The 13,251-nt window shown below is 50.1% G+C and overlaps 1 protein-coding gene across 1 annotated transcript; it reads right to left on the reverse strand.

Annotated features, from left to right (window-relative positions):
* Window positions 1-2,965: 2,965 nt before the first annotated feature.
* Window positions 2,966-6,397, reverse strand: INAFM2 (InaF motif containing 2). The gene has a single exon (XM_032622659.1). The coding sequence runs from the start codon at window positions 5,636-5,638 to the stop codon at window positions 5,174-5,176; it is 465 nt and encodes a 154-aa protein (XP_032478550.1). The 5' UTR covers window positions 5,639-6,397; the 3' UTR covers window positions 2,966-5,173.
* Window positions 6,398-13,251: the final 6,854 nt, after the last annotated feature.

Here is a 13,251-nt window from a genome sequence, read left to right on the forward strand (position 1 = left end):
CTGCCTGTCTTCCAGTTCAGGGGTCCCTCCGAAGAGCACACTGCCTCCCCAACCCAGATCCTCGTGATATGTGAGCTGCCTACAGCTCAGAGACTGGCTGCTGTGACTCAGCACTGCCCAGACTACTAGCAGGGAGCTGAAGGGACAGGTGGCCTCCAGGACAAGGTGGGAGGAGACCTCAACTCATCCTCTGAACATGGAGGTAGCAGAGAGAGGTAGAGGTAAAAGGAAATCCTTGGTAATCAGCAACTGCTTTTTTGGACAAGTTGGTTTGGGGACTTTTGAGGCTCATTCATATACTGTAGGCAATAAATAAATAGTTCTTGAAATAATGGTAGTGGTTTATGGAAAATGTTCTAAGGAAGGTTAGAATCTTACTGCTGATTAACTGATGAGCTATTGTAAAAACAGATTACTGAAGTTAAGGAAACAGGAAAGTAACAAGGGTAGATTCTTGTTGGCATGACTGTAAATTCCTTGAGGGCAAGAACTGTATGGTAATTTTCTGGTCCCATAGGAGCAGCTTAACAAATGTTTATAGAATGGAATGCGGCACAGGGAAGCTGGTTTGGCTCTGGTGCTCCTTACTGACCAGGTGGCTCAAGGACACTGTGTGCCACTGGGAGCCACGGCTGCTTCTGCACTTAGGACAGACAGCCTGGTAGAGTCTGGGAGTGTGGTTAAAAAAAAAGATTTCGTCTTTGTATTTTTAAATTAGCTACTGGAGGGAACAAAGAGCATAACACAGGTTTTCTGGCAGCAGAAACCTACATGTTATGTCAGCAAGTAAAACAGATGCGACCCAAAAACTGTTGATAGAGCAGATATTTTTATAGCTCAAATTGGCCACAGGGCCAGGACAAAGGAGACAATGAATGGGTTATATATTCTGTTGCCTCCTTGAAGCACCACATGGAATACAGCTGTGGACTCCTGGCGCCTGGCAAGAACAGGCAGGCCAAGCCCAAGCCCCGCAACCTGGCAGTGAAGAAACCGCAGCCAGAACGGCCAGTGCAGCTGTGATCTAGCAATTCACCTCCCTGAACCAAGATTCTCGCCTGTGGCTACGCAAGTGGATCATGACAGTGACACCACGATGACTCTAGGGCCAATGCTATCCAACGCAGTGATAAACCAGGTGATCAACAGTGCCAGGCACTAAGCTTTGTGCTGGTCCTCTGAAATGAGCAAGGCCACTGTGGTCCCTCCCTCCACCCAGGGAGAACAACAAAATGTACAGCTGTGGCCCTTTTGTTACTGCATTGCAATTCCAGAAATACCACCATTCTCTGCAGACAGGAAGGGGAGGGCAATTATTATCCCTTTTAAATAGCTGTGGTAGCCCTAAAGCTCCGGACCTGACCTTTCAGTTCCCCTTAAAGAAACATGTAGAAACAAGTAGATGCTCTCCACTCAGCATTTCAAAACAGGATATAAATACTCAACGAAAGAACACACTATCTTAGGATTCCCTAGTGAAAACCAAAAAACAAGGTAGACAGAAAAAATTCCAAAGCTGTGGTATCATATGTGTAGAAATCTCGAGCTGTTAGGGAGAAAAATATTTCTTATGCCGGAAACTTCACAGAAACACTTCCTCAGCACAGTGGGGGAAAGAAATGATACCCACACAAGCCCAGTCTAAATGGCTTAGCAAACTCCTCACCCCTCACCCTCCAGAACTACGGTTTCAAAAGAGGATTATTTCATCAAATGCAGGCTGTCGAGAAATAAACGCACACAGTCACTTCTAACATAAACACCTAGAAATGATCCAGGTAGTCCCAGTGCAAAGCAGTTAAAGGAAAATAATCCCCCTTCACCCAGACCTCTCCTTCCCAGCTCAAAACCTGATGGACAATTTTGCAGCTAATTTCTAACCCTTGAAAATAAAGCTATTCCAACCGCTGCTCCCTGCCACCAGGCCCTGTTCCGGTGGAACAGTGACCTTCGCACTGGCCAGAGGCTCCTGCTGCACACACACACTGCTGTATGTGCCCAACGTGTGAGGCCGTGTGCAACTGCAGAAGCCACATGTCCCCGTCTACAGAAAGGAGGGGCTGGCTTGAAGAACTTGGGAAACTCACTCCCCTTCTGCTCTGCCTTACCAAGCCCTCTCACAGAAAGCCATTGTGTAGGCTCAAGAGGGAAATAAAAGAAGGGTGGACTTTTTCCATGCTCCCCTGCGGACCACAAGGTGATGGAAAAGCACAGCAGCCACCCCCCAACAGCTCCTGAGAAGTACAGGCCTCAGGGGGCCCCACCGACACTGGCTTCTCACTTGGGTTCGCACTGGGCAACACTAATAATGAGCTGAGCTCAACTGCTTGCTGTGTATTTTACAGCACAACTAATCCCTTATATTTGTGCTTTCCACCCACATGTCTTTTATTGTTTGCTCACCTTTGAAGCAACCTACACCTTCTCTCTGCCCTGTGGCTCTCTCACCTCCTCCACTGTAGACAAAGCTCTGTCCAATCACTGCAGACACATCCACTTGTCTCCCCCAGGATTAGCACTTCTCGGGCTTTCTGGGGACCAGTGGTTTAAAGGCGAGAACAGCGATGCTATATGGCGGCTGACCCTCACCTCAGCTCAGCTCTCAGCCAGCTCAATGTTTATAATAATTCTCAATCTGCATGCTTACTGGTCCCTCAGCTCCCTCAGCTGGGCAGCTGCTCAGAGTCCTTTAAAGGCAGAACTTTTCCCAACCGTTTTAGGGTTGGCAAAAGGTAGCTGAGCTAGATATCACTGTTCTTTCAATCCCGTGATTGCTTCCCGAATAAGATGGATTCCTGCCACCCTTCAATTTGGTCAAACCATCAGGCACAGAGAACGTTAGAGCAATTGTTTTTTCCTCTTACACCTTATTCATTACCACCCGTCCACCACACCTTAGACTATTACCTCTACTCCTTCCCCAAGAAGCATGAAAAGAGAAATGATCGACTTACACAGGCTGACATAGAGTTCTTAGAATGTATTTTTGTTCACCTGAAAAATAAAACTTTTAAAAAATATACAGGACTTTTTGAGTACAGGTATATCTTAAATGGCTGGATTATAAATAATGTCTCTGGTCACACTCACAGCTAGAGCTGGAGCTAATGTCCCAATTCCAGTGAAGGCGTTAGAGTCAGGAGACCAGCAGCTGGACCCACAAGTGGTTTCTCTAGACTCTGATCCATCCCAACGTAGATTAAACAGTCCAGAATGCAGGGGTCAGGATGGGGACAGGGGATTGGACTCCCAGATGTTCTCTTGCAAGTTCAAAGGATTCTTGGAATAAGAGATCGATTTACAAATTATTAAAATATAGGACTAAAAATTCACACAGTAAATATAAATTACAGGCTATTATTTAAGTTATAAAGTGGCATTTTATGTTTCTTCCCCCAGGCCCTCACCAAAAATTTAAAAAGGCCTCAGGGCTTCCTAATGACCGAAGTGCTCAGAAATCTCCTTCAACCAAGACACCTTGGGGGTGCAACCAGCCTGCCCCTATAGGCTATGATAGCTCAGCTGCTATTACCTTGCCCACACCAGGACATGGCTTAAAGCAAGGCTGCTGTCCCGTAAACTTGGATCAGAGCTAACTGGAGTGTAAGCCAGAAAACAGGAGAGACAAATTGTTTCAGGACTCAGGTGGATAAGTTGTTGTTGTTGTCATTGTTTTAAAGTGCCTCATTTCCCAAAAAGGAAACATGAAAGGGTTTGATATCTTGTCACTACCCACACTCAACTGCCTAAAAGCAAGTGGCGGAAGGAAACAGAATCCAAATTGAGGATGTATAATTCTTGCTGCCCCAGAGCTAGCTCTACATATGTCATTTCACTCGATGTTTCTCATCTCAATAGAAATATAGGCTGCATATAAGTAGAGCTTATAAGGAGAGGTAAAGACAAGCCAATTTAACCTTTCTATGGCTGGTCTATTATCTGGCTATCCAAACACAATCCGGAGGTTGAAGCCCACCTTTCGGCCTTTTGCGTTCCACAGTACAACTCATAACCAGAGGGTGTGCTCAAAGCTCTGGTTTCACAACGGATTTCGTCCTAATCACAGGGCTACACTGCCACTACAGGCTCAGGGAAGAGGGAAGGTGAAGGTGATTACTGGAACAGACCAGATCTTAAAGAGCAGGGGGGAAAAAAAAAAAAAAACACTTGTGAGCCACTCTACTTACAAAAGCTTGCTCTTCCTAAAAGAACTCTGTGAGAAGGCCAAGGGGTGAAGCACAGAGACATTGCTTTTTCCCTTCCTTCTTCCCTGGCCCATATCCAGATACTTAGGGCAGCAACAGAAAGCCTCTTAGGTGGGGGCACTAAGGTGGGAAGAGGAGAGCAGGGGATCAGTACATTCCCCACCCTCGCTGAACTCCTTCTACTTCTCCAAAGGTTTTCCATTGTCCTTTCAACAAGTTTAAGAATGATTATACTTTTATCTTGTCTAACCCTAATGTGTCATAAATCTATCTTTCTGAAACAGGAGGGGGGAAAGGGGAAAGAGTGGGTAATGAAAAAAGTGTTTGTGCCCTTCTGGCTAGCTGCACTTTGGGGGCCAGCAAATAGCCCTTGCTTAGCCCCATCCATCAGTCAGTAGCTACCCAGGGTGTAGGAGGATACATGTAGTTATATGTAATTATAGCTTCTAGTGCATATGTCAACAACTATATACAGGGATCTATAAATTAAATGCATCTGTGGCCACTGCAACTAGGTTGACGTACCTGAGCTCCACTACTTTTGGTGCCCTCCTCCTTGCGAGAGCTTCGGCTTATTAAAGAAGAGCCCCTACAGCTCCCTCCTTCCCCTGAGTCTTGGGGGAAAGCCCGAGTCACCCCTCCACGTAAGATACCGAAGAGCTAGCGGCGCAGAAGGGTTCGGTGCTGGGATCTCCCCACCGCTCCCCCCATCCCCCTTATGGCTCAGGGCCCTGGCGCAGCACGGTCCTAGGAAGACAAAACACCGAACCCCCGGAGAATCGTGGTCCCTTGGCTGAAGATCCGACTTCAGGCCCCTCGCCCCTGCGGCGAGCGCGCGATCGTCGGGGGAAGGGAGGCGTTCACTCCCGTGGGGGTCACTCCCGCGGGCTCCCCGCCCGGTCCTGCTGCAAAGTCCTGCCTCCGGGCTTGGGGAGGATGGTTTCCGGCCACCCCTGGCACGGAGGGGTTCAACGACTCCCGGGCGCCGCCGCCGCTTCCTTCTCGTCCTCCTCGGCCCCCTGCGGCTGCTCCAGCGGCCCGGCCAGGGGTCTGTCGGCAGAAGGCTCAGGAGACACGGGCCGCGCCGCCTGCAGCGGGGGCGCGTCGCGCGGCGCCTCGCGGCGGGACGACCCCGTGGTGTTGGGCCCCGCCGCAGCCGCCGCCCCTGAAGTCCCGGACGGGCCGGTGGCGTTGGAGCCGCCGGGGGGCGGGCCGGCGGCTCCTCCCGAGGTCCCGGCGCCCACCGGCTGCCAGATGAGGCTGTAGTAGACGGCGAGCACGATGGCGGCCAGCGACACCGAGAGCACGTAAGCGAACACGGTGGCGAGTCGAACCCACTTCTTGTTGGTCTTGGCCGCCATCTTCGCCTTCTTGTCCCCGGTGTAGGTGGCCGGCTTGCCCCGCTCGGCCGGGGCCGCGTCGCGCTCCTTCATGGGAGGGCCCCGGCCTTTGCCCCGGTGCTCCACGGCCCCGGCTGGAGGGGGCCTGGCGGCCTGCAAGGACTGGGCAAGGGGCGGCCCGGTGCCCTCGGTTCCCGGCCACTCGGCTCTCCGCCGCCGCTCCTCACGCCGCCAGCCCGCAGTCCGCCACCGTGTCGCTGCAGCCGCCGCCGGGGCCTGGATCAGTCACCGCCGCCAGCGCCGCCGCCGCCGCCGGCCCGTCAACTGCTTCCCCGCCGCCGCCACAGCCACAGCCGCCACAGTCGCCCGGCTCCGAGTCCCCATCCGCCGCCGCCGCCGCCTGCCCGGCCGCCGGCCGCCCGGTCTCCAGTGGCCGCGCGGACAGCGCTCTCTTCTCCTGCCCGGCTCCCCCGCCTCTCGCGCCGGCAACAAGGGGCGGGAGAGGGCGCTGCTGGGGGCTGCCTCTTAAAAGGGCGACGGCGGGGTCCGGAAGTACCGCACGGGGAGGCGGTCTGCAGGCGGGCGCCGCGAGCCCCGCCGGGACGCCCCGTTAAGAGAGAGTTAACGGAGGCAGGCTCTTAAAAGGGCAACGTCGCCGCAGCCCCTTACGGGCTGGCGCGGCGACGGTGGGAGCCCGGGGCGCTTCTTTAAAAGGGGAACGGCGTCGTTTGGGGCGGAGTGGTGAACTGGAATGGGGCCGGGGAGGGGCGGTCGGAGCGCAGAGCTGTCAACTCTGGCGCCTCCTCTCCGTGTCCAGACTGTCCGAAGTGACAGGTGGTATAGCAGCAACGGCTTCCGCTCCCAGGCCCCAGGCCTCAGTTTACCCCCAGAAGTGGGAGTGATTTCACGTTGGTGCTCTCGACTCGCGCCCCGTTCCACGTACCCGCCGGGCGGGGCTTAAGACCCCTTTACACCTAGCGAGTCTGGACCATGTCGTCTGGCGTAGGCAGCCAAGGAGCTGGAGCGTGCACTGTGGTTACAGCTGGTCGCGCCCTTTCCCAGCCCTCACCCCCCACCCGCCGCCGGATCCCGCCTGGGCTTCAGGCTCTCCCGATTCTCTGTCCTCGGAGATCCCCGAGTCGGCTGCCCAGACCTTCCAGAGCTTTCGGGACAGTGCAAGTGCTGAGCTGTTTCTCCTCCCACCTTAGTCCTGAAGTTTGCAACAGGTCCCAGGTCCCGCTTTGGGGGGATTCCGACTCCCGGGTTTGGGCTTGATGCATGGACTCAAGAGGCTGCCCTTGAACCGGTGGAGCGGCTTACAGTACAGGGCTTTTGCCTTCTCTGATCCTCTCCGGGTCTCAGAGCCTGGGCGGCTGTTGCCCTGCCATCCTTCCCAAGTGAGGCTTGTCATCCCTCGTTTAGGTGCTGTCGAACTCCTCCAAGCTCGGACTCTCAGTAGCCGCTTACCCTGTGCCTTCCCCCTCCTTCAGCCCTCCTCTCTTTTGGCTTCTCTCCTCCCCATTCCCTGTCTATGAGGTCTTCTAGAATTTCTGGTTCTCTCCTCCTTGAGTTCTACTTCCTGTGTTCCCACAGCTGGGTGTGTGGACCTCCTGGGTATCTCAGTGGGTGTGGGAGACTGCCTTGGTGGGGGGGAGAGAGCCCAATTAGGTCGGTCCTAATTGGGTTCTGTGGGCGAACCACCCCTCCTGACTCCTGGCTTCAGACTCTGTGGGACTGGACCATCTCTGCCTTTTCCATTTCCCCTCCTCCACAGGAACTCTTAGCTTCCAGACACCATGCCCCCTGATGAAGAAGCCCCATCCCATCACTGCTGCCCTGCCTCCCCCACTGCACAGAAGTCAAGTGGCTACCAGAGCTGAGTGTGTTGATCAGGGCTGGAACTCCAGGCCCATAGCCCAGCCTCTGACTCCTGAAGCTCAGGTGCGAGTCTGCCACTAGCAATGGCCAACTGGATGCTTATTTCCAAGAACAGGCTGCCTTTTTACTTTCTGAGAGATTTTAAGGACATTGAAAGTTTGGAGTGCTTATTGCCTTCTGGAGGCTGATGGGGAAAAGACAACCACTCCTTCCCCAACCTGCTGCCAGGGTGGCCAGAGCCCGTCTAGCAGGGCAACCTGTTAAGTCAAAATCCCTGAATTGCCTCTGGATGTTGAACTCTCTCTCCACCTTACTCTCTGGCCTTCCTGGCAGGACCGATCATACCAGCTGTACCAAGGTGAATTATTCTTAAAAGATTCCAGGTGAGGCCAACCCAAAGCCTCCTTCCATCTGCTTCCTTGAATGCACTCTGAATTTCTTCTGTTGCAAATTAAACTTCTTTCTTCTTACTTGGCTCCCAGCGGAGTAGGAAAACAGCCTGTCACTTTTTTCCATACTGAAGAATAGATATACTTGAAGCCCCTATTCAATTCCTCTCACCCTATTCTTCTCTAAACTAAACAGTGCCAGATTCTTTAACCTGTCATCAATAAGCCGTATTTATTATCTGGATTTACATAGTGTTTTTTACCCTAGGAACTCAAAATGCTTTCAGATATAATTGAGGCTGATCTCCCTGGTGCCTGAGCCATTAAGAAACCAGTAGTGTATTCCTGTTGCAGGCAACTAAACGGCCCCCTGGTGGCCTGAAAGTGAATATGCTTCTCTAAGTGCCTCTCCGGGACTAAGGGTAGGCAGAGTCAGAGCAGAGAATCAAGGCAGCTTGGGGATAGAATGGGCCCAAAAGGTCCTCTTTTGTAAATACCCTCATGGACCCTAGAAGCTTCCCCACAGCATCCCTATGGAGCACTCTCCAGCGTTAGCTAAAAGACCCTCCATGTTGGTGTACGTTATTGTCTGCTTCCTAAGGCAGCCCTTTCAGGCTTCGGAAAGTTCTGACCAATTGTAACAGCAGCAGTTCTGACCAATTGTAACAGCATCCACACCTTTATTCTGTGCTAGGCACCATGCTAAGCACTTACATTCCTTGTCTCATTTGTCTTACAACAATCTATCAGGTAGTTACTATTTATCTTCATTTTAGAGATGAAGAGATTGCCTCCAAAAAGTTCAGTAGGGCTTCCCTGGTGGCGCAGTGGTTGAGAGTCCGCCTGCCAATGCAGGGGACGCGGGTTCGTGCCCTGGTCCGTGCCCACATGCCGCGGAGCGGCTAGGCCTGTGAGCCATGGCCCTTGAGGCTGTGCGTCCGGAGCCTGTGCTCCGCAACGGGAGAGGCCACACAGTGAGAGGCCCGCGTACCGCAAAAAAAAAAAAAAGTTCAGTAACTTGCCCAAGGTCACATAGCTAGATAGAATTCAAACCTGAGTCTTTATGACTCTAGAGCATTAGATACCGATCCCTGTTCTACTTTGCCTCACTGGCAGAGCTGAACTTTGTCTCTGTAGTGGATATTGGGAATACCACGCACATCACCCTCAGAATGGAGGCTCTCATTCCTCCAGCTGCTAGGAATGTTGGCTACTAATGGCTCACAGCTTGCCACTGTCCCTGGGAATTGCCCTCAGGCACCAAAGGAAACTGTAACTCTCTCTTGGCCTACAAGACCAATAAATAGGGCCAAGTTGCAACAAAACCCAGCCAGAGATGTGCAGGGTTCCTGCTAGGGAAGAAGGAGGGCTCTATGCCCAAGGAGCTGCGGAAGTAGCCAGTATGTACTAGCAGGAGCAGGAGAGGATGTATTGGCTGGATCGAGGGGGAGGTGAATACTAAGTTGAATGAGGGGGAGTTTATTGATATGGGAACACTCTCCCATGAAACAGGATTTAACATCCTGACAAGGATCCTGGGAGACAGGCTCACCAAGTGAAATGGAAATGCCAGAAGTACCATGGCAGAAGATGGAAGAAGGGTTCAAAAAGCTCAGAGAAGGGGGCATGCTCTAGTGGGTATTCTATGTAAGATCAGAAACCCACTTAAGTTCTGCAGGAGGGCCCAGAGGATACTCTGGTTATCAAAGCAAAGAGGAGTGCATTGGTGAGAAGCTGAGTTTTGGCTGTCCTACGCAGGCCAGGGCTGACAGCAAGAGGCCAAAACAGAACTGGCTCCCTAATAGCAATGGGGATGTTAGGACTGCAAAATGATAGAAGCCAGAGATTGGCACAGTATTGTAATAAGCAGCAAGTCGCAGTGTCAGTGGGAGGGTCCTGACAATAGAGCTATGCAGATGGTTAAAAGGTCATAGCACCTCTGGGGCAAATTAGTGGGAAGAGTGCCTTTTTTTTCACATTTTTGCAAGTCACTTAAATGTGGCTTTATAGACAACAGCTGGATCCTCATATCTCCTTTGGTTGGCAATATGTTGTTTTGGTTAAAATATGTGAAGAAAATCCAGCCTCATGAATATATGTATTAACAGTTGGAAAAGAGAGGAGCATTTTAATAGACTTTTCAGCTAACTGTGGGCATTTTCCTTTGATACTACACCAAAATTCAACAAGGAGTATTTTCTTAAATGGTAGTTGTAATGTAGAATATGAAACTATGTCAGTGAACTTTTTGTACTCAATCATATTAAAGTCTATTGATCTACCTTGCATTCTGAATGGCTCGTCTACCTATGATTTTGTAACATCCTTTGGTCATTTGGAAAATATTGGTTCATTGAATTATACAGATCTTTCAAATATTGATACAATTCATTATACAAGACTAAAAATCATATTTGTTAGTATCATCAGGAAAAGTTTTAAGTATTGGGAATCTGTCAAGTTCATGATAGTGCATACAAGTTTCCTAAAATTCTAATTTTCATTTGAAAGCTCAAATTGTATCATTGGCAAAAAATACTATCAGTTGCTTTCCTCAAAGTCACAGGCCTACTTGGTTTGAATCTGAGAAAATACCTGCCAGATAACCAAGTCTGAATGACTATAGTTTACCTGTCAGTTATTTTGTCGAGTGAAAAAAATGGCTAGTTTAGCTCATACTCATTTGCACAATTGCTTTTTCTTGAGAGAACCATTATATTTCTGGGTGCAGTACGGTACTTTCTAATTAATTACAGAGAATATTAAAAAGACATGTTTTTAAGGGTTATGATTTAATAAAATTTAACAAATTTTAAATTTTGTTAAATTCATTAAGGACATTCTTAAGTGAGACTGACTCTTCCCTTTCTTCCTCCCTCCCTCCCTCCCTTTCTTCCTTACTTCCTTCCTACCTTCCTGCCTTCCTTCCTTCCCCTTTCCTCCCTCCCTCCGTCCTGTCTTTCTTTTTCCTTCCTTCTTTTTTTACAATGAACTACCAGAACAGTTTAGTGCCACTGCCTTGGTTTGATAGGGTGCCAGAAATTTTATCCAACATTGTGTTTGCACCATCAGTGCAAATGTCAACACAGTTTAAAAGGCATATAATGTCTTAATATTATTATGCAAATATTTTGACCTTGTGAAATACCTGAAATGGTCTCAGGGCCCCCCAGCGATCTGCAGACCACACACAGAATTGCTGAGCTGTACAATGAAAAGAAATCAGGAATGAAAGATCAAGAGGCTGGTGACAGTTGCTCCAATAAAAAGTCATGATACCTTGTCTGGTTTCCAGACCTGACTCAATTTTCAGATCTAGAACACTTTTTTTTTTTTAATTTACTTACTTTATTTTTATTTATTTTTGGCTGCGTTGGGTCTTTATTGCTGTGCATGGGCTTTCTCTAGTTGCAGCGAGTGGGGGCTACTCTTCTTTTTTTTTTTTTTTTTTGGCGGTACGCGGGCCTCTCACTGTTGTGGCCTCTCCCGTTGCGGAGCACAGGCTCCGGACAGGCTCCGGACGCGCAGGCTCAGCGGCCATGACTCATGGGCCCAGCCGCTCCGCGGCATGTGGGATCTTCCCGGACCGGGGCACGAACCCTGCATCAGCAGGCGGACTCTCAACCACTGCGCCACCGGGGAAGCCCCGGGGGCTACTCTTCATTGCGGTGCGCTGGCTTCTCATTATGGTGGCTTCTCTTGCTGTGGAGCACGGGCTCTAGGCACATGGGCTTCAGCAGTTGTGGCACGCAGGCTCAGTAGTTGTGGCTCATGGGCTCTAGAGCACAGGCTCAGTAGTTGTGGTGCACGGGCTTAGTTGCTCCGCGGCATGTGGAATCTTCCCGGACCAGGGCTCAAACCCGTGTCCCCTGCATTGGCAGGTGGCAGATCCAGAACCCTTTGACTGAAGGAGAGGTTGGGTCTCCAGGAGGAAGGCTTCCATAATACTATGGCAATACAGTAATGATTTTCTACTCCTTCCCCAAAGGGACCTATGGCCATTTACTTGGGTAACTGTACAGTGGGGAAAGTGGAATAGCCAAACATTTTAAGGTCATGCCGTGTCTGAGTTGACACTGATATCTGGAGACCTGAATCATCATCGTGGCTGCCTGGTCGAGTGGCCCTACATAAAAATATGTACAGGCTCATGGGCTGTAGAAAACGGCTTGATGAGTTGGTTAGAGGCCTAGAAAGGGAAACAGTGGAAAATTGGGAAGAAGAAGAGGCACGTGGATGTATCTATGGGAGTGGACACAAAGTGTGAAGATCTATACATTGCATGTTAATGTCCATTCGAGAGCATCCACCATGGAGGAGAGGCTAAATAGCCAAGTAGATAGAATGACTTGGCTAGTTGACATTAGCCAGCCTCTGTCATCTACCACTTGTGCTAGCCCAACTGGCGCATGGAAAAGTGGTCATGTTGCCATAGATGGAGGCTACACATAGGCATATAGTGTATGGCGGCAGGGGTGCACCCAGCAGAATGGGCTCCCGCTCACCAAGGCTGGCCTTTTTATTGTTGCTGCCAAATCTCCAACCTACCAACATCTGATGTTACTTGGTAACAAGGTGACTACATTGCACCTGTTCTAATCGGGAAGGCTTGATGATTCATCTTGACTTGAATCAGCATGTATTCTGGACGGCTTTCTCTTTCCTGCTAAAGGCCTCAACCAGCACCACTCTCTGAGAGCTTAAGGAGTGTTTGATTCACAGATATGGGATCTCACATAACATTACATCAGACCAAGAGTCCCACTTTACAGCAAAAGAATGGGCACACGGTCGTAGAATCTCCTGGGCCTATCATATTCATCGCTATCCACTGGTGAATAGAGCTGACAGGGTGAAAGAAAAGCCTTTCAAAGGTGCAGCTGAAGCACTGTTTTAGAGATGATGGGACACCATGCTCCAGCATGAAGGATGTACCCTATTCAGCAACTATAATATGGTGCCATGGACCAACAGGTAGAATATAAGAGCCTAATAAACAAGGGGTTGAAGTAGGAATAACCCCACTCACCATCACTCCCAGTGATCCTCTGGGGGAAATTCGTGGTTCCTATTCCTACAGTTCTAGGATCTCTGGGTTTAGAGAATCTAGTTCCCAGAGGTAGAACGCTTCCACGAGGGCACAGAAAAAGAATCCCATCAACTTTAAGTGTGGCTGCTTCCTGCCTTTTAGATTCCTTGTACCAAGACACCAGCAGGCAAAAAAAAAAAAAAAAAAAAAAAGAGTCGCTTCCTGCCAGGGGTACTTGACCCTGATCCTCGGGAAGAGATAGGGCTGCTGCTATATAATGGGGTCAGGGAAGAAGATGTTTGGCACCCAGGCGATCCTCTAGGGTGTCTCTTGGTACTCCCTTGCCCAATTTTGACAGTAAGTGGATAAATTCAGCAGCATGGCTTGAAAAGGGCATGGTGGTTAGGAGC

Source organism: Phocoena sinus, chromosome 2 (genome assembly GCF_008692025.1).
Source record: "Phocoena sinus isolate mPhoSin1 chromosome 2, mPhoSin1.pri, whole genome shotgun sequence".
Lineage (NCBI taxonomy): Eukaryota > Metazoa > Chordata > Mammalia > Artiodactyla > Phocoenidae > Phocoena > Phocoena sinus.